At 38.0% G+C, this 22,397-nt stretch overlaps 1 protein-coding gene across 1 annotated transcript in view; it reads right to left on the bottom strand.

The window, feature by feature from the left end:
• Window positions 1-22,397, bottom strand: part of LOC149413519 (E3 ubiquitin-protein ligase TRIM33-like) — an 88,968-nt gene that overhangs the window by 16,532 nt on the left and 50,039 nt on the right. Inside the window, exons 4-17 of the mRNA XM_089644387.1 lie at window positions 22,242-22,362; window positions 19,026-19,285; window positions 17,118-17,280; window positions 16,314-16,458; window positions 15,964-16,136; window positions 14,983-15,232; window positions 13,108-13,227; window positions 10,272-10,460; window positions 9,362-9,625; window positions 7,700-7,881; window positions 6,438-6,545; window positions 3,179-3,308; window positions 1,229-1,388; window positions 543-726 (exon numbers count right to left, since the gene is read on the bottom strand). Of these exons, the coding sequence (XP_089500513.1) occupies window positions 543-726; window positions 1,229-1,388; window positions 3,179-3,308; window positions 6,438-6,545; window positions 7,700-7,881; window positions 9,362-9,625; window positions 10,272-10,460; window positions 13,108-13,227; window positions 14,983-15,232; window positions 15,964-16,136; window positions 16,314-16,458; window positions 17,118-17,280; window positions 19,026-19,285; window positions 22,242-22,362 (2,449 nt within the window). The remainder of the gene's footprint in view (window positions 1-542; window positions 727-1,228; window positions 1,389-3,178; window positions 3,309-6,437; window positions 6,546-7,699; window positions 7,882-9,361; window positions 9,626-10,271; window positions 10,461-13,107; window positions 13,228-14,982; window positions 15,233-15,963; window positions 16,137-16,313; window positions 16,459-17,117; window positions 17,281-19,025; window positions 19,286-22,241; window positions 22,363-22,397) is intronic.

The raw sequence follows: 22,397 nt of genomic DNA, 5'->3' as shown, positions 1-22,397 counted from the left end.
AAATTTAAATTGTTATTATCGTTATGTTCCAGTGTAAATTTTATATTTTGGTGAATGTTATTAATAACATTCACCAAATTGTTTATTAGTTTTAAAATAGCTAGTTAATGACACGAATGTGTCGAAACCGGTCGCTAATTTTATAAAAAAATTATACGTAACAAATGTACATTGTGAATAATAAAAACTCATTAAAAACAAAAAATATCTTAATAGAATGTTGATTGGCGACATTCATTTTCATTAAAATCAGTATTTATTTTATGAAGAAATAGTGTAATACAATAAAATCATAAGCCACTCATCTCACTACTCACTAGCGCATTCCTGTGTCGAGATGTGCGGCAACACAATTATACAAATGAAAAGTATTACAAAGTAACTGTGATGGCTCATCAGCCACAATCACAGGGCCACCATACTGTCAGTGACAAAGGGATGGTATGAATAATTATTAGCAAAAAATAACAATAAATAAACGACAAATAAGATAGGTAAATTAGATTCGTATTCATATCAACGAGAATAATATGACTGCCTACCTCTTCGGAAACAGGCTCCCGGAAGTGTAGACTAGTCTCGTATTGGCAGTACAGCTCCAGCACGATCCTCTCAATGAGCTTCTGGTGGCGCTGCGTCAGGCCCGCCGTGCGCTTCTCCCCAGGGGACATATCGGCTATATCCGCAAAGTTGACACACAGCAAACATTGCCAGCTTTCTGTCTCACTGGAAATAAATCATGGAAATTTGTAACATGTATTCAATGTAATAAGAGAGGCGTGAATATAGTTTTGTCCAACATTCATTTGTCCATAATTGTCATTTGAATGACATGAGAACATGAGAATACGTCGCATATGGAATGTCCTCGGATGTGGAATGATTTGCCAGCTCCTGAGTTCCCTCCCTCCTACAACATGGGTATCTTCAAGACCCATGTTCACTCCTTCTGTTTCTCAAAAAGACCCCTTTACACGGCATCCCCAAAAGTGATATAGGCCCTAAGGGAAACTGGACAAAGTTATGCAGAAAGTATCCAACCCACAATTTGAAAATCCATATATCAATCCAATAATCCATATATCAATCCAATAATCCATATTTCAGTTTTCTAACATAAATTCATGTATAAACATCCATGTGGTTTAAAAGTTATATATTTTATATAAAAATAATTGTACAAATTGAATAAATAAATTAATAGAAAAGAGGGAGAAGGTGTACTCACTCGGGAAGCTTATCTATTGTGGGTATGTGGCAGTACTGGTGGAACACCTTGGGGCACTTATCGCAGCACATGAGTTCCCCTCCGTCCATGCACACGGCGCACCAGTCTTCGTTGGGGTCTGCCGCATTGCCCTCGGTGCCCGTGCCACTGGCCGTCTTTTCTGTTCACACAGATTACAAAACATATTTAGTATTATATACATCCAAAATCTTATAGAGCATGAGACCATTGTAAGATTCTGCATTTTTCAAAGACTGTGACAGACTAAACATGTACAAATAATGCCAGATGATAGGATGCCGAAAATGATGACTGTGCGGGTCTCCCAGTGGAAGCGAGCCGTAGGTAGATCTAGGAAGCGCGGAGGAGGACCATAGACATCCAAAATGATGGACCAGCCCATGAGGGATGCGAAACAAACCAAGTTGCACGGAGCGCGGGAGGCAGCGTGACCGTGATTTGTCAATAAATGAATCTGACAGTATAAAGGCAACTGGCATTGTAATCTCACTAGTCCTTTTTACAATGGCGCACAAATTGCTGGCTGCGTAAAAACTCAACGACAAATTGTGTAAACAAATGTTCAGGCTTGTTTCCAAAACTGAATATTTTGTTACACTATTTACAATTTTATAAATCTTTTATAATTTACTAAGCTACATTGGGCGGTTTGGTAAAAAATGAACATTCAGATCCTGCGCAGAAAAGTCCCACAATGGAGTGCGCTGCAAACCGTTGCCTTACTTTAGCGAACTTTAATTTTCTGCGCAGGGTCTGTTTATTTCAATGTGTGTTCTTCTGCAGTCAACATACAATTGATTTCATAGTTTATGCAAAGCATTCTCAAACTCTCCTGGTGCCAAAAATATGTCACGTGGTTTGCCTCCAGCTCGTCGAAATGATACCCAGATTTCATGTTAGGGCAAGTCTATCAATTTGGATGTCTATGAAGAGGACTGAAGAAGGACGGGAAGGAAATAAGGACCAGAGGTGAACGGCGAGGGACTGCAGCCAGTGGATAACATTTGTGGAAGAGATTAAATCCCATCCTGGAATGGATCCCTTCACAAGAGGGTAAAGAACTGATTAGGTATGGTAATCATTCTTTCTTGATTTAAAATATGCACACTTTTTGATCTCGTTTGATTTTAAATATAAATATTGTTAAGAAGGTGAAAACGAGTCTACAAGAAATATTAGAGATGTCAGCAGGAATATTATATAATAATAAAGTAAGTGTACAACACATGACGGGTTGTTTCACACAATTTGAAATTTTCAACAGATTTCAAAGTTAAAATTCAAGTTCTGTTATTATTTCATCATGTTTCCATTTGGATAGTGACAGAACATGAATAGGACTTTCACAGAACTTGAAGCAGATTCCATTCTGTGGAAACTAATTATGGTAAAGTATGTAATATTTTTGCTTATATGTGAACACATTAATTATTTGGTGAGACGGTACAATTTACAAAAAAAAAAAAACAAATAAGTTATTATGATAATGAATCAACTGGCGGGCGGCGAAAATTTTGCATCGGCACTCCAAGAGATGTTAACTTTGAAATTTGATGAATTGTTCAAATTCTGGGAAAACAAACCGTCCTAAGGTGATTATTTCAAAGTGGAAGATACTCAGTATCGCCCTGGTGAAAGATCTCCGAATCAAAACGTTGCTTGAAATGACTGTTTAGTGACCAGATCTGAACAGCCGGGTACTTCCCAACCTTCCTCTCCCCATATCCTTTTCCTCTCCACTACCACCAGACTCACAACACACTCTAATTGGGGATGCCATAGTCCCACTTGCTCCAGACAGATCTCCAGGACAGGTCATTTCCAAGACATAGACTCGCCATACTTCTAAATCCTTGGCGCAACTTACAGCGTCACCAGAAAATTACTGCTATTTCGAACTTCAGTTTATAGAAGATGAAAGATACATACCAGCGGTGTGGTTGGCCAGGGGGGGTGGGGTGGTGTCGTCGGTGCTGCTGTGGACGAGGGGGGAGGTGCCCTTTGCCCCCACGCTGCCCCGACCCGATGCCCCTCCAGAGGCAGAGTTCTCAGCCAACACCTGGACAATACATAAAGCAACAAGTGAGTACTGACAATCTCCACAAACATTCTATAACGGCGACCGGATAACTCATCAAAATAACAATTCAACACACATACAAAAAGTAATGTAAAGTCATGAAAAGTGATGAAACAAAAACTAGACTAAATAGGTTACATAGGTAACTATTTAACCTAGTTATTGCTTCATCACTTTTAACGACTCATCACTTTTTAAAAGTGTGTTGAATTGACATTTTGATGAGATATCATGAAACGTTCTATAACATCTAGGTCTGTATTAGACTGTTTTTTGCGGCATTGCCTAATACTGGCACATTAATCTGTTGGTATTATGATAAATTCACTGTTCCCAGATTTTAGGATAATATATGAACATGCTCCGGTGGCTTTTTCTATACTCATGAATCAAAATGGTTAGTGTACTTACCTTGTTGAAGTGAATAAATATAATTGTTCTTTAGACATGATTATTATTTTTTATTATTATTTATATTATTCTTTAGACATGATTATTATTTTATTATAATACCACCAAGGTATTAGTGTACAAAACACTAATTAGACCAGTGCTTACGTATGCAGCCGAGACGTGGGTTCTAACTAAGAAGAATGAGCGAGCACTGGACGTTTTTGAAAGGAAAATTTTGAGGCGCATCTTCGGACCGGTTCTAGAAAATGAATTTTGGCGCAGACGTTATAACAATGAGCTCTATACTCTGTTTAAGGAGCTAAACGTCACAAAGCTCATAAAACTGGGAAGGCTTCGGTGGCTAGGTCATGTGGAGAGAATGACCGAGCATCAAGAACCAAAGTCCCTGCTGAGCTCAAGACCGATAGGGAGAAGGAGCCTGGGAAGGCCAAGGTTAAGATGGAGCGACAACGTCCTCAAAGATTTGTCTGCCTTGGAGCTTCGAAACTGGAGAGAGCTGGCGCGGGACCGAGATGAGTGGAGGAAGACTCTTGAGGAGGCCAAGACCCACCAGGGGTTGTAGAGCCAAAAGTGATGATGATGATGATTCACTGATTTCTCGATACCAACAAAAATAATAGAATGATTTGTATTTTGCGTCACAAAAATCTCACATCTTCAAATATATGTTACTAGCGTAAATCAGGGAAATCAGGCAATCAGGGATGCGACAGTCTGATGTTGCTCGGCAAACTAAGCCGATTACTTAACTTAAGCCGATTTGCCATTCAGGTTTTCTAGAAAATTAATAAGTATTTCGGCGTTTAGTTTTGGTGTGGCATAAAAACCCAAAAATAAATCACCATAAAACGTGAAAGTGAGCTTTAGATTGGTTATTGTCGGTAGCATTGACTGCATTCTCACACACAACACACAGGTTAGTTAGTTAGCAAAGGTATTATGAAATAGGTGCTGGTAATCAAAAATTGTGCTGAATATTTTTCTTTTTAAATATAAAAGGGAAAGCATACACGTTATACTGTTATTATATGGTTCGTAGACTGTACCACTATTAGTTCTGAATTATTCATACAAATGATACTCCGAGATTGATTATTGTTAACCGAGTACATAGAAACAGATCAAACTAATACATGGGCTTTTATACAACTACAGTAGAACCTCGATAATTTGAAATCCACAGGACATCAAATATCAAATTTCGAATTAACAAATTCCCACATAAACCGAAATTTTAGGAAGAAAATAAAAAAAGAAGCCGAAAAATGAGTTTTTCGGTCGCCCCTTCAAATCCAGGTAGTATCTTAGGAGTAAATTCATACTAATACGAATTATTCCTTTATTTTCGCCGCCGATTATCATCGCGGCCGGCCCTTTAAATACAGATATTCGAAATAAATACGTAAAATTGCGATTTATTTACGCGTAAATCAAGATTTCACGGCCAATTTCCGTCGTGGCGGGTTATTTGAAATTTAAATATCCTAAATAAATTCATAAAAATGCGATATATTTACGGGTAAATCGAAATTTCGCGGCAGACCCTTTAAATTACGATTTTTGGTGTAAATTTGTAAAACTACGACATATTTCCGCGTAAAACGTATTTTCTCGGCCCTTCAAACTCGGATATTCGAAATAAATTGGAAAAAATATGACATTCCAGTGTAAATCGTTTCAGATTTACAAAATAATAATACTAATTAGGACGATGTATAACCACGTAAAAATACATATTTCAGCATTTTACCCCCACGGCTGTCTTTTAGATTCAGATATACGAAGTTTTATGATTTTTTTTTTTTTTTTCGAATTACAATAAAAATAAATTTCGAATTAACGAATTTCGAATTAAAAACCCATTTTGTATGAAAAAAATTTCTGTGGATATTTTTTTGCGAAAATTTCGAATTACGCGTTTTTGCTAATTATCGGCGTTTGAATTAACGGGTTCTACTGTATAATAATATGTCTCGCTCTACACAAGCACCTGACTTTGTCCTACAATAAGAACATTAGAAAGCAACACAATTAAATCTTTTGTTTCCTGCTTGAATATTTAATTTTTTACAATGAGACAATCATTTCTGGGTTACGAATAACTGGACAATATTTGAATTCCTCCTGCTTCCATCGTTTAAAGCAGAAAAAGTTGCTTGTTCAATGATGGAGGACTTAGTTGAGGATTGACATAGAGAGCTGTGCAAATTACTGACTGTTTGAGAGCTTTTACAGCATCATAACACAGCTTTTCTGCTACATTATCACAAACTGGAAGGTGATGGAAGATATACATTGTACATACATTGAATTGCACTTACGGCAAAAATCATTGACAGTAGTTTTGAATTTTGGATGTTACTGTCACAAATTACTTGAAATTTATTATTATAACATTCGACATGTTAAAATGCAAAACAAAACTTGTGTTGCCATAAGGGGTCACTGAGATACCCCACTCTTTTTACCAGTAAGTCTATGTATATAGGTTTTGCAGTATACAACAAAAAGTCATACATTTGATTAACTATTTAAGCTGATATATTGAGGATAGTATTATGAGAGATTTTGGTTACCTCTGTTGGCAACAGGAAGGTTAGAAGATCAAACGTAAATCACAGGAGGCCAAAGAGTATGAGAGGAGAAGGGAGTGAGTGGTGCTGGAAGTTACGTGTGTGAAATATGTATTGTTACCTGTACCCCATTGCTATCTAATTTGGCGATGGTGGCGATCAGGTCGCTCACCGAGTCCTGGCAAAACTTGTCCAGGCTGTTGGCGACGGCGTCAGTGACATTCATACCCTAAAACAAACACATTAAATTATAATCTAAAGCTTTGATTAACCATTAGAATGCCAAGTTTGCCGGCTGAAATTATTTTCATAATAACTAACTTTTTTTTTTTGCAAAAAAAATGTTTTGGTAAATTGTACGGTTTAACCAAATAATGTATTTATGTGCATATTTGTAAAAATTGTATGTATCTATCCTATGTAGTTTTCCCAGTGTAGCGGTAAGCTACTAGAAGGTTCGGGAACGTTAACACGTGCAACCCGTATCGCATTAGGACATACGGGTGAAACATCGAAGGTACGGCGCATCTACCTACTCGCGATTTGCTGGTTTGTTCTCAAACGCATTTGCGCCTATATATAAAACGGCCACGTCAAGGTACTTCGGTCAGTCAGTAATTAGCAGTTACAAGTGAGTACCCGCTGCAAGCGCTAGCCACCTATTTAGCTCCGCGGTCCCGTGCATCGCCCCTGACCAGATTCCCGGCGCCGGGCTCCAACTTCACCGCGCCGCCACGGACCTACTACGCCTAGGCCCCGCGACATCTTTCTTGGTCTGCGCCTTGGCCCTGCAACAACTTCGTCGGCCCGCATCTCCCACGCATCTGCTGAGCAGTCAATCATACCTTCGGCTCTCTTCTTCACACTGGAGTACCAGGAAGACTCAACGACTTCCCCAGTGCTGAACACCATCCACAAGTCAGGTCTCCACCAACGATTTGACTCCGCTTACAAGACTCTCTTCAAGACTCATGTTCACTCCTTCCTTTCAACAGGAGAAATTATTTCCTCAAGGCCTCTTGCGTGGAGTTAATGCAACTTTGAAAGAAGCAGTATTGTCACTGTGAAATCTTGATCAAAAGAAAAGATAATTCAATGACCAAGTGTGGCAAAAAGTTAAATTTCCACAGAACTGTAAATAAATTAGTTAGTTTTAGATCACAACATCACTTTCGTGTGGACTTGACGGCTTTCTCGATTTTATTATCACAAGCGGTCCGGGACTATTAAATGGATGTGAAAATCGGACGAACAAAAGTATTGTGTAAAACGCCAGTTAATGAAGTTCTTCTCTTTGCCGTATTGGTGAAACATTCATACATACAAATATATACATATTTGTCTTCAAGATTTTTTATGTTAATTTTCAAAAAGAATACTCACATGCATGTTGGGGCTGGGTGTCTTGGGGTTGGTTGAGGTGACTGTGGCGGGTGTCTGGCGCGCCTGTTGCTGCGGCTGCCGAATGGTGATCTTGAAGGAGTCCCCCGCCACCCCCCCCGGCACGCCCATCAGCCCTCCTCCAGGCCCCCCCCCACCCAGCTGCTCGCCGCCCAAGTACTGACCTGCGCCAACACTGAGTTAATGCACAAAACATAACACTGCAGCTAACAATGCTAAATTAAAGGTCACCACTAAATAAACACACACTTTGTAGTCTGGTAGTGCAAGAAATACTATACAAATAATTTATCTGTAAATTCTTTCCACAACTACCCAGTTGGGAAAATGTACAAGGCTTCCAGTGAAAAAAGTTCTGTGTAGTGTTTGTAAATATATATGTAGTTTCAATGCCACTCAACAGATGTCGTTAGAGTGTTGAGTTTAAAGTTAGAATATTTAGTTTTAAGGTGTCTCCATAGGTGTCAGTAGTAGTACCACATGACAGAGACAACTGTCGGATGTTTGGGTCTAATACCCGAATCGTTATGATGATAGCCAATCTATAGACGAGCATCTTCAGTCAGCGTCTCACCTGCTTCAGAATAACTTAGAGCATCCTATAGAATGAATGTGAGTCCAGTTAGATATTCATTGTAAAATACGTTACGATAATAAACAAACCCGTGATCTCAGACGAACCAAAGTATCATTGAAATCTCCCGATCATGTGTATTGCTAATTAAAAGGAAAGTAACAGTACATCACAGATTGCAAGTTTTTACATTCAATATAAAATATAATGATAGAATTTTTGTGAAAAATCACCTCAATTTTTAGGTAAAATGTTAGAAAATGCCTTCATTGGTTTTAAAACTGCACCTATTATAAGCCTACCATATGTTCTGTTCTCAAACCGGTAATTTCTCAAAAACTGTACACCTGGATTATCAAGATTAAGATGAAAGACACTTTCATTTTCAGTGGAGAAAAACCATTTTTGTGTTGTGACTGTAGCTAATCATATTCACGAAAATTGAATTTAAAGACGCATTTTCGTATTCACAGCAGAGATAAACCATTCTCATGTTGTGACTGCAGCTAATCATGTTCATGAAAATCGGATTTAAAAACTGGTCTAGTAAAACTGAAAATAAACTGTGGAATCGTTTAACTTGGAAAGAATTCAAAATTCCGAAAATACATTCCTTTTGTCTGGAATTGGTAATAAAACTGTTACTTCATTTTTATGCCGTTCATACGATAATAAAAAATAAATAAATTTTTAACCTTCAAAAATAAATATCTTTTAACACTTTGACAATTTTTTGTTTTTTTTTCCATGTACTTATCTTTTTAACAAACAGCAAAAACAGAAAAAAAAAACATTTATAATGTGTGGACGCCCCGGTCAGATATGTCCTTCGGGCCTCTAATGTAATATGATGTTTGTGGCTAGTAAGGTCCTTTTTGAGACTTGAAGGGTTAAATTAATCAAACACTATTTTATCTGTACTGCCGTCATAAGAAAAAACGCAGCTGAAAATTTTCAATGGTCACATTCTGATGTGTGAGACTTTTCATGTTTATCAACCTATTATCATAAAATACGATGGCATCGTACTATTAGTAGGAACTATCGTACTATTAGTATGGAAAGCTCACCATTAGTGGCGCTCTGGGGGATGTGCCACTTGGCGGCGGCAGCGGCTGCGTGCTGCTGCTGCTGCTGCTGCTGGAACATCTGCATCTGGTGCTGCTGCTGTTGCTGTTGCTGCTGGAGCTGCAGCTGCTGCTGGAGCGACACGTGCTGCTGCTGCTGTGGGTGTGGCGAGGGCGCGCGCGGCCGCTGCGACCCCGGCCCACCTGCCGACCCCACGCGCTGCCCGTACACGCCGGCAGCAGGGGGCTGCCCGTACGCTGCACCGCCTGGGAAGTAATAAACATGTATAGTTTTACGTCACTAGTTATTAATCTTAGTTGTAAAGCAAAGCCACTAGTAATAAATCTAAACTGTTAAATCCGAAAGTTATTAGTTGTAAGTCTGATAGACTGGGTAGAGATTATAAATTAAATAAGTAAATAAATTGTTATGTTGTAAAGAGCCCTGAGGTAATTTTCTTACGAAAACGGTTCTATAGAAACGATCCAAACATTATAATTATGTAAGTACTTCATGAAATGGATTTCCTGAAAGTTAAACCTTTTTTAACGATAAGTACTTAACTTTAATGCTCCCTTCTGAAAAGGGGTTATTACAGTGTATTACAAGGGTAATCCCAAAAGTAAAGTCTCCAAAGCGCTGGGGATGAAGAGAAACTTTTCATGCAGCTGTTAGCAAGACTGTTGTGTTTGTTGCTTCCCCCACTCCCAAACAAACCTACGCGCACCTAACTGGAACAGTCAGTCTTGGCAGCAATGTAATGTGGCTCGCGCTCTGCGTTACTGCCAAGTGCCAAGTTCGTGCAGTTATTCAGTTTTTGAAGGCAAAAGGTGTTAAAACAATTGGAATTCAACGCCAATTAGTATGTGATATTGCTGAAGTCAGGTCAGGTAGTTTATCAACGTAACCTACCTTGGTAGTTCTGCATGGCCTGCAGCGCCTGGCGACTGTACTGGCTGGCCTGCTGCAACGCCCTCTGCTGCTGTTGTTGTTGTTGTTGCTGTTGTTGCTGTTGTTGGCTGTAGGGGGAGGTGGCGCTCAGCAGCCCTCTCAGGTTCACGTCAGCTTGTTGGAGGCCAGTCAGGTAGTTTACTCCGTCAACTGAAATAGTAAACGGAATATTATAGTTTGACCAAATATCCTAGTGTTGTCCAGAAAGAAGGCTGCGGGTGGCGAGAGAGGTGTGGCAAGCCATCGACGAGAGCTAGCAAGCTACTAATAAACCACGCCCTTTGTGCGCATGGCTAGAGAATTGCAAATGTGCACCTTCTTTTGCGTGTAGTCTAGTTATAATTTTTGAAACAATTGGCTGTAGTGGGTTTTATGGGTGTCTTGTTGTGTAAAGGGTGAGAAGAAAATGATAAGAGAAGGGTAGGTATGAGAGTTATACTAGTTGCATTACAGATACATGGCAAGTTAAGCAACAATTTACCAAGATTTTCGACGTAGCAATTTACACGAAACCAATAAATTTGAAGTATCCCGCAGCCAAGTGGGGGAGTAGGTTGTACCCAAAATTTATAATTTGAATCTATCACTATTACTATACTACAGTAGAACCCTGTTAATTCGAACCCCAATAATTCGAAAAAATGCATAATTCGAAATTTTCACCAAAAAAGGGTTTTTCTAATTCAAAAATTCGTTAATTCGTAATTCGAAATTTATTTTATTCCGCACACGAAAATTTGTTTGTGTAATTCGAAAAACTTCGATTTTTGCGAAAATAAATCATTAAATTTCGTAAATCTGAATCTAAAAGACAGTCATGACGGAAAAACGCCGAAAAGTGTATTTTTACGTGATTATACATCGTCCTAATTAGTATAATTATACTATCGATTCCGATTTACAAAATAATAATGTATTTTATTATTATTTTGTAAATCAGAATCGATTTACACTGGAATGTGGTATTTTTTCCAATTTATTTTGAATATCCGAGTTTGAAATATGTGGTAGTTTTATGAATTTATACCAAATATCTGAATTCAAAGGGTCGGCTGCGACGGAATTCGAACGCCAAATTTCAATTTATGTGGAAATATGACATATTTTTACGAATATACTTCAAATATCTGAATTTAAAGTGACGGCCGCGACGAAAATCTGCCGAGAAAATTCGATTTAGGCGGAAATATATCGTATTTTTACAAATTTATTATAAATATCTGAATTTAAAGGGTCGGTCGCGACGGAAATCGGATACGAAATTTCGATTTACGTGTAAATATATCGTATTTTTACTAAATTTACTTTGAATATCTGAGTTAAAAGATCCGGCGCAACGGAAATCGGCCACAAAATTTCGGTTCACAAGGAAATATGACATATTTTTACGAAATTTACTTAAATTATCTGAATTTAAAAGGTCGGCTGTGACCGAAATTGGCCGCGAAATTTCGGTTTACGCATAAATATATCGTATTTTTCGAGTTTAAAGGGCCGGACGCGAAAATTTGATTTACGCGGAAATGTTTGGTATTTTTACGAATTTGCTTAGAATAACTGAATTTGAATGGCCGACCGCGGCGAAAATTGGCTGCAAAAATTCTATTTAAACGGGAATAATTCGTATTAATACGAATTTACCCCAAAGATACCACCCGAATTTGAAGGGGCGGCCGAGGAAGTCGATTTTCGCCGTAAGTTACCATTAATAATTGACTAAATAATTGGGATTTCTATAGCTTAAAAGCCCATAATACAGAAAATTATGCATGGGGTCATCGGAAGACCCACTTGGTACAGAAGTTTTGTTTGGCATTTGGCCTGTCGAGAGTTAAAGACATTTTTTATCTTTCCCCAATTTTGAACAGATTACAAGAAAGATTCCATTCTGTTAATGATGCTCTCGCCAATTGTAGGGTGGAAAAGTAAAAGAGTATCACCCGTCAGTCATACAGTAAAACCCACTTATGTTCCCCGCACATAAGAAGTTTTAAGTCTTCAAGGGACTAAACTTCTTAAGCATGACCTAAATGTGGGAACCTTGTATAAGGGTTCCACTGTAATATAATGCAACAAGAAGGTTATAAGTAAAATAAAGAGATATAAGTGTTTGTTGGTGATGAAAGGGGGACAGGACAGACAGTAATAAATAAATTTTCTTCAGGGGAACGAAAAACAAAACTTCTTAAGGTGAAGCTATCAGTGAAATTGCTGTATTCAATGAATCTTTACTAAGAATCAGTTTACATTATGAATAACTCTTAGTACTGTGGACAGAAAGCAAGTTTCAAATTTTCTCGAATAATAAATCAAAACCAAAATTTTCGTCAAAAATTATAAGATTTGTAAGTAGGTACTCAAAAAAAAAAAAAAAAATGATACAATTTTTTTATCTTCAAAGAAATGTCACTATCTCAATGGCAATTCCTTTTTTAATCTTCAGGCAGGTAGGCACCAAAATATTGAAAAAATGCAAATAAGAAAGTCCAAATAAACACGACGATTTCACATTTGAAAAAAATCTTTGCTGAACCATTAAATCGGCCACCATCTTGAAATGTAAACGTAACATACAACAAATTTACAGACAGATGAAATGCAAAACGGTTGTGGTAAAATAGGACTTGGCTAAAGTTTCCTCATAAATTTTATTTTTCCAGGGTCCGAGAAAACAACTTTTTATGTGAGAACTTTATAAGTGGGTATAACTGTAACAAGGCAGAATGAGGGTTTAAAGTAAAAATAAAGAGAAAGAGTGATGAAAGGGATAAATGGATAAAGGGAGAGGGACACAGACCTGTGGCGGCCATGTGGTGTGGGTGTGTGGAGGAGGTGACGTGCGCGTGGCGGACAATGGCCCCCGCGCCACCCGGCCCCCTCGCTCCCACCGCCTGCAGCCCCGGCAGGCCCAGCAGCCCTGGAACACACACCAACACAATACACATTAGTCACGCGGACGGGGGCAAGGGGGCCAGACAACCACTAGCCAACCAACACACACACACACACATACCAGTTACTTCAATACATACGTGCGAGCTGCCTTCGTCTCGTGGACAGCTTCGGATGGCTGATTATACATACACATAATAGAGGAAGAACTAATCTACAGAGAGATCTATTGTGACAAACTTGCAAAAAGGCAGACCTAGTATTTGAGGAACCAAAATGATAATTTAAAACAGTCTCAAACTGATGCTTCTCTTCCTGTCATAAAGAGAATACTATCGGCCGGGGACAACTCAATGAAGATATCACTGAAAGGATAATCTTAATATGTGTGATGTAATACCAGTGTATAATTTAGCAGTGGTTTCATAGATCCGTCACTCCTGGACACACTGACTGCCATAACCGCCAAGAATCATCCATTCTTCCCAGATCTTTATCTACTTTCTTTCTCTAAAAAAACTGTTCACAATGCATCCTCAAAGATTATTTTCCTCAGAGTCAAGTCCCCGGCGTTGCCCGGGCTTTACAAAGACTTTTTCGATATCAGACAGACGGTGATTTATACAAAAATCAAATCTACGCCGCCCGCCCGGTGTCCGCCACAAACACACTCCTTTATATAAATAGATAGATATACACAACAGAAAGAAGGTAAACACAAAATTATTTTTCAAAGAAATAACAAAGAAAAACTACCAACCGTCCAATAAAGGTGTACAAAAAAAGAAAGAATAAAACAATAAGGGCCTTACCAATAAATATGTTTTAAATTTTACACACCTGATAAACAACTAATAATGTATCTTAGATGGTTGTTTATTAGTTATATAAAATTTAAAACAAATTTATTAGTAAATGGTAAGTATTTAAAACAACAACAAAAAAACAAGAGATAACAAGGTTTGGGTCAAGTGAAAACAAGAGATTCGTGAAATTTAGTGAAGCTCTAAGGTCTAACGCTAATGCCTGATTTACACCTGCCGAGTGCTCGGCCGAGTGATTCAGGCGAGACAGTAGATAGAAGCAAGACCCAATGACTCGGTCGAGTAAGTATCCCCTCCACCTGCATACTCAACTCGGTGCGTCACTTGCTCTCCACTTGGTCAGTGCGATCAGTTTATTGTTGTAAAACTACTTTCTTAATTTTTCTCTTTTTCCTCCATCGTGAAACCAATCGCAATGAACTGACTCGCCCACTGTCTCTTCTACATGTGATCACCTCTACTCTCCAATAAGTTGGTCGGCCGAGTAACAAAGCGAGTTAGTTAGCTGCCAAGACTCTGTTGAATGCTTGGCAGGTGTAAATCGGCCTTAAATACGTCCAGAATCTTTCCACTACAGTGGTTTTATACAGTCGACACATTCATACAAGTGGTTGGGAGAAGGTTAAGTTGGTTCTTTGGAAAGGAATATGGAAAGTTTCAGGGTTTCTTAGTGATTAGGTGATTGATATTGACTGTGGCCAAGAAGGCATTTATGTAATTTTTGTCACAATGTTCATATAATGTTTCTAATTTGAAAAATTCTAGACTTTTCTTATGGTCTGTAAGCAGTGTGGACAATCCGGTTCTATCGTAAAAACAAAAAATGAAAAATGGAATTTCTATTAGATGGGTGAATTGTGAACTTTGTGTTTCGGATTGGTGAGAACCGCCAAGAATGGACAAAACTGGAGAAATTGTGAGGAGGCTTCTAACAAAAGTTCATGTTCATAACTCACCGGCATTGTTTTGCCTCTGTAACTGTTGCGACATGTGTGAGAGGTGCGCCAGTTGTGAATTGGGTTGCTGTTGTTGCTGGAATTGCTGTTGCTGTTGTTGCTGAAGTTGCTGCTGCTGTTGTTGTTGTTGTTGTTGTTGTTGCTGCTGCTGCTGCTGTTGTTGTTGCTGCTGTTGTTGTTGTTGCAGGATGGGGGGGATGGGTGAGGGCTGCTGGGGGCGCTGTCCTGCCACCATGCCACCCGCCATTGTCTGGAAATAAAAATAAAATAGAATTGATGTTTAAAGAGGAGAACTGTAAAAGTCCATAATCGGTTTATGTAAAAATTTTGTTCACAGTTTTAACCTCCATCCAGATGTTATAAATACATTCATTTATTAAAAAAAAATGAGCCAAGCACAAGATTAAGGGGACGTTTCACCATCCTCTTGATAGCTTATCTGTAGGATATTGCATATTAATAAATAAACAAATAAATACTCGCAATAGTTCTAGTTTTTCCGATATATAGCCATTGTTCATAGGTTCAAATATCGAATAGTAAACTAAATAAATATTGTAAATCGAAAATATTCATTGTTGGATAAGCCATGCAGAGAATGATAAAATACCCATTGAGAATATTATAGACCAATCTCTAAAATAATGTAACGTTTAAAAAAACAGTTTTTTTAATGTCATTTTTTCTTGTATCCGATCACACATCATTTCAAATCAACACGGCATTGTTACCAAAAAATCTGCAGAAACCAATCTCTGTAAGTTTGCTGATACTGTTCTTTTCGCTATGGATAACGGATATCAAGTCGATGTGATCTACAACAGACTATTAAAAAGCTTTTGACAAAATCCCACACAACATTTTAATTAAGAAAGTCAAAGCAATGGGTGAACAATCATGGTATCCTCCTTACAGATAAACTGCGTTGAAACGTGCCGCGTGGTGGGATAGATTGTATTGAAAAGGTTAAATATGAAGTACCTGGTGGTGGTGTTGCTGAATGGCCTGCAGAACGCTGGTAGCGGAGGGAGAGGCGGACGGGGGGTGGTAGGGCCCCTGGGACTGCGCGGGCAACGGCCCTGCTGATTCGGGGCGCCCGCCCTGTTGGGGGTAGTTCTTACCGTCCACCGAGACAGAGCCTAGGTGGGTTAGCACTGTAATGAAAAAGATAAATATTAATAAAAACAATAACCATTTATATTGTTTAGGTACAACTGACATGTTTCGTGACCTATTATTGAGCTTATTTGGAATAAAAAAGTAGACATCATTTTGCCGTTGATGACTTTTTTGGTTATGCCAGAAAATAAATAAATTAGGATGATATTCACCTTTGAGAAGATCAGGGACTTTGTCCAACTGCAGATGTATCCGTACTGGAATTTCTGGATTGGGGATGTCGGCTCTCCGACTCTTTATTCTCTGGAGATGTGACGTGACATGCTTCTTGGTGTATAGTACTGCTGTGTTGCTTCCCTGAAAGTTGATTAAAAAATAAAGATTGATTGAATGACATAGTTTATTTTTCTACCTACAGCGGAAGAAAACGCCGAGAGTGGTCCAAACAAAGAACAAGACAAATACTCACAAAGAAACACACAAAGAAAAACAGTTCAGAGCTAGTACAAATTAACCTCTGAGGTGTTCTGAGATTTTGTAGTCAAGTTACTTTAAATGATCCTCAGATTCATGATTTTATTTAGAAATATTCCCGGTTGACATTAATTTTCCAATAGATTCGCTGTTTTTTAACATTTCCCAAAATTAAATACTGTCTTTGAAAGCAGATGAAAGACTTTCTCGATTTTAATATTATAAACGGACATACATGCAATTAAAAATATAAAAATTTGGATTTCAAATACATATAGAGAAATTTCTTCAGAGAGGAAGTCAGTATGTGATGTTATCGAATGTGGTCAGCAATTGAAACAATTTTTCCAACATATTTATTTATGCTGAAATGGTAATATTACTGATTATTCATCTCAATCATCACACGTCAACCTTCCTCTACCACATCTCCTTCCCTTCCCTTCCCCACTCCCCTCATCCTCTCAACATTGAAGATTTGGTGTGGAATTCCCATTAAATAATGTATGAATGCAATAATCTAATTATTTCTGATTCCATACCTGCTCAAGGGCAGAGTTAACGAACTCAATGCAGTGGTCGGTGATGGACGATAATTGTTCCAGTGCAACTTTCTTCTCGTTAAGTGTCTTCTGCTTTGCGTCACACACCTCGTTAAGCTGCAGTACCAGCTGCTTACCTCGGGTGTTGATTGTGTTGGTGAGTCTGCAAATACGTGCAAGATACGCAAGGTTAATGTTAAAAGGCAATCTAACGTGTTCATAGACAATATAATCCAGAGTACTCAACAAGGATAGAGACTCACTGAGGGAGATAGATGGACTATTAACAGGACACTGCAACTTCAGGAAACACACATCCAGGGCTGGTCCTGTGCAGATGCAATTGGAGCAGTCTACTCCGGGCGCCGACTTGCCAAGGAACTAAGGAGCCAAGTCGCTGATAACCCATAACACCTAATACAGCACCCTTGAGTTTTTACTAGCACCAGGCACCGTTTGGCTCAGGGCCGGCCGTGCACACATGCAGCTGTTGGAGGTGGAAAACACCAATAGCTCCTACAATAGTTGTAGGAGTTACAAACAGGATGAAGATTGACAGTATAAGAAAACAAGGAAAGTCAGTCATAGGAACAACAGTTCGTCATTCAAATAAAATCATTATTTTTAATTTTAGATCAACCTGTTGACAGTTGAAGCAGAAAATCCTCAGAATACACTCGATTGCGGGAAAAAATTAGCAGAGCTGTGCCAAAATGACATCGATGTGAATTGCTCAAATAATGGAATAAATCTTTTATTTATTTTGCGATTGTTTTCTATTTACCAGATTATATTATATTATCTTATTAAAGGTAAACGTAGCGTACATTCACAGATGGCGTTAATTTAATAATTTAAAAACAATACAATTTTTGCGAGTATGCTGTAAAATATGAAGACAAATTATTTGTTTGCGCCTGTACATACGCAATATGAATATGTATATAGTTTTATCAATATAAAAACTCAATTCTTTCAAGAAAGGTTTACAAATACAATACTTTATCGGTGATTCTATCCAATATTGTATTTGTATGCCTTTCTTGAAAGAATTGTGTTTTCATACGGACAAAACTATTTATTCATATTGCGTATGTACGGGCACGCAAACAAATAATTCGTCTTAATATTGTAAAGCACAAATTAACCTCTCGGACAAAGACTATTATTTACTTTGTGTTCCTTTGCGAACTGTCAAAACGTGAAAATTTTTGTGATATTTACGAGTTTTGTTAAAAGCTTCATAACTCACGTTTTGGGAAACGTAGCCTCATTCTAAAAATGTTTTGGAAAGATTATGAAATTCACTATCGATTTGTATTGTAATACGTAAATATTTGCGTTTCTAAATATACATTTTCTGAAAACGTCAAAAATATGTAAAAATCGCTGACCATTATTTCAAAGCCGTGAAAAATGTACTTTTTTCTGAGTATCATAAAGAAATAACACTTTATATATTGAAGAAATATAATTAAAAACTATTAGTCACCTCAAAATATTAACCGTCCAAACTAAAATATTTTTAATAAATTATTTAGAAACGCAATAAATTATGAACGAACAAGATGACAGATCCAATCGACTTAGATAATGCACCTCTACATTCCATAGATAATCTTGAATACAGACGCGTAGCGTTATTCATTATCGATACTCTGTTTTTTAAATCATGGCAATCCGTATACTAGTGATGGAAATAAATCGATTTTTGTAAAATCTCGCGCGTTTACGTGAAAAGAAGTTCTAATGTCTTGACCGCTATTATCATATTTACGTCTTTTGACGTTCTAATGTTCTGAGTGGTTAACAAAAAGAGTATTTTAATAAAATAATTAAAATACCACCATTTATGGATGTGTAGATTATAACGAATGTCGCGTTTAACCTTAAATAAGTAATACTCACTTGACGACGGTCTGTGTGATCTCGTGCACCAGCGCTTTTTTCTTATCGGCGATGAGCGTCTGGCGGTCGCGTATGACCTTCATGGCGCTGCCGAGCAGCACACGCTTGTACTGCACCTCGGAGAGCAGTGAGGCGATGGTGGAGCGTGCCGCATCCGCCATCTCCGCCGAGAACTGGTAGCGGTGATCGCGGTGGTGCAGCAGCTGGCAATCACGGCACGTCAGCCGGTCGCACGTCTCGCAGAACAGGGACAGGCGCTCCTAAAGGAGAAAGGCGAATTAGCAATACATCGAAATCTAACCAGCTGTTGGTAATAATAGTTACACTCCCTTTTTAGGGGCTTTTACATAGAAATAGTAAAATTATACAGGTTTTCTTTTTATAACTGTAATGCCACAGCAAAAATCTTTTGTATTCATTAAGTGATAAACTAAAGTTATCCATTGACTCAATATAATTGTTTCCTGTGCGAAATTATTCACATTCAATGAATTAAAATATGCTTTGAATTTAAGTTTCATTTTCAAAATTGGAACTAATTATGATGAGCGTGAAGAATAATAACATATGGCCTCTGAACGGTAACACCAGCAATCTAAAGATTTTCATAAAAATTGCCTGCTTTGTCCCTGCCAATTTTCCATGTGAATATTGATTGTTATGTTTAAAATGCTAGTAAGCGATTATTGACTAATAATGTATTGTAAATTAGTTATTTAAATGTCATTCTGTAAGAGTAAATGTAAAATAAATCAATAAAATAAACAAAAAATATGTAACAGTTTAATGTTGGTAATCCATATAATGTATAATTCCAATGTTATTTAGTTATATACCTTCCTTAACCTAGCAATAAGCGATTCTGCGGGTGGTTAGTAAAATATAGCTGTCATGACAGTCCGAACTCCCTGACGTTGGAATTCCCTAATATTATTAGGATGGTTATTTATTATTATAATTTATTTTAGAATGGGGTTCATTTCCAGCAGATGTATTCAACAGTTGACAATGTTCTAGCGGGAATTGTGTAAGTAACAATGGGCAGCATCGAGGAGGCATTTGACAAACTACGTGGCTGAGCGGTAAGATCCTCGGCTATAGTTCCAGAGGCGGCCGGGTTTATATCCAGACGCGCAAATAAAATCTTTGTGTTATTTCTCATTTAATTATAACTATCTGACATATGCCCGGCGTTGCTCGACTTTTCTCTACTTTCTATAAATGTTTTTACGTTCCGGAAGAAATTCTCTAAATGATAGTGAAAACCCTATCAAAATCTGTGGCGTAGTTTAGAAGAACTAAGCGTACAAACAGACAGACGCGGGTAGCTTTAATTAAAGTTTTTTAACTTTATTTTGGTACAATAGAGATAATATAGTGTATTGGCAGGATGTTACATCGTGGCAAAAGCTTGGTAAAAGTCCACCATAAGAAATAAAACCATCATTTATACCCCTCAACACAGGCTCTTCCTAGTGAGGTTAAAAATTGTGACGTAAAAAATGATACATACAATGTAAAGAAACAATAAATAATAATTTATAGGCTTAGATAAAAGTTACATCTTTAAATAAAGTACTAAATTCTAGTGGTATAACATTTTAGAGTGAAATCATTTCAAACTAGTAGTGGTTCGCGGAAGCAAACAAGTAGACAAAGAAAAAAGAAAATAAATTACCATGTGTAATTTTCCGCGGAAGTAAAGTTGAATTAACATTAAATAACGATTTCAGTGATTCATTACGCGGTCAGTTGAACTCCTTAAGGCTAAGATTATAGTATTATAATGCCTAATCTATTACTACGGCATATTTGAACCAGGCAGAGAGTAATGTAGAGTGGATGAATGGAGAAAAGAGCACCAGGTATGACACAAAAGTAAATGGAAAAGAAGTCAAGGACCCACGAGGACACGGCCATGTCATGTCAAGAATGAGAATAACCGAAGAGAATGTAAGATGTATGATGCATGAAGCGAGGAGCTTTTGCCAAGACAGAATTGTGTGGTAGTCCAACCACTCTGCTTACCGTTACCAGGAAACGACGTGATGGTTAGCAAGTTTGCCGTTGGTATAATGGCGCTTTTCGCACCGGAGGGGGGCCATACACTTCCCTCAAACGAGAGTTTTGTGCCGTATCTAAGTTCTTTTTACATCACGTATTCTATAATTTAGGTTATCTTAGAATAACTATTCAGTAATCCCGTTATAATTTTCAAAGATATTAAAGTATGTATTGAATTCTGACGAAAGTACTCTCCTTCCCTCCCACCAGGATCACAATAATTAAAAAAAAATCCTCACCGCAAACAAGCCGCGATTGCAGTTGTAAATGGTGCATTTTGCTGGATAGGGCTACAATAATACAGGGTGCGGCAGAGAGGACGGACGGTTTTAAAACAATCATAAAATAGTTCATTTTTACTCAAAAACAAATTTATTGATGGAATCAGCACGCGAGGAAATAGCATTTGAGACAGTCAAGTGTGGAAAATCACACCAGGCATGTGGTGGCCGAAATTGTTGATGCAGTGCTGGAGGCGTTCTTGGAATTTCGCATAGACTCTCTCCAACATCGCTCTATATCATAGGGGTGAAAGCGGAGATCCATATGCAAAATTCGCATTACCAAACGATCACGGCTCCATGACGACAACTGGTAAAACAATGCTAGGAACTAACGAGTTAAGCGGCACCCCCCCACCTCTCTCGTAGACTGAGGGGGAGAGTACTACCCATCTCAAAAAAACGTCCGTCCTCTCTGCCGCACCCTGTATGTTTTAATGATTGACTGCTGGGCGAAGTTAGGCGACGTTCGGTTAATACGGTAGGTAGTAACTAATATTTGAGTATTACTGGAAAGGACAAAAAGAATTTTAAAAGTTACAATCGCTCTGCGATATATGGGGGACCCCAAAGGCCCCCTTAGGTGGAGGTTACTAAAGGTTTAATGGTTCAGATTATCAGGTTAATATGATATTTTAATGGTGGAACATAGGTCAATAGACTGTAACTAGCACAAGTATTATCTTGGATGACAGATGATAATGAAGAGCTACTGGACAACCATACACACTCTTTCTATGGCTGCAGTTGTTTCACTTTCACGCCGTCTCTCTCATACAAGACTTTAGTTGCACATTCATTACATAAAGTTTATCAATAAGGCTAACTGCAGTGTCACTATGTAGAAATACATTGTGTACGTGCTTTATACCTGAGTATGTTCCTTGCAGAACATTTCCTGGCTGTTGTTGGATGTGTTGTTCGACGCTGATGCAATTTCATTCACGCCTTCATCTTTTGACTTAATTGTATGGTCTTTGGTGATTTTTAACCTGAAAACAAAAACAAGATTAGCAATAGAACAAAT

Source organism: Hesperophylax consimilis, chromosome 21 (genome assembly GCF_061612785.1).
Source record: "Hesperophylax consimilis isolate HC1 chromosome 21, BYU_Hcon_1.0, whole genome shotgun sequence".
Classification (NCBI taxonomy): Eukaryota; Metazoa; Arthropoda; class Insecta; order Trichoptera; family Limnephilidae; genus Hesperophylax; species Hesperophylax consimilis.
This window is presented reverse-complemented; position numbering and strand designations above follow the sequence as displayed.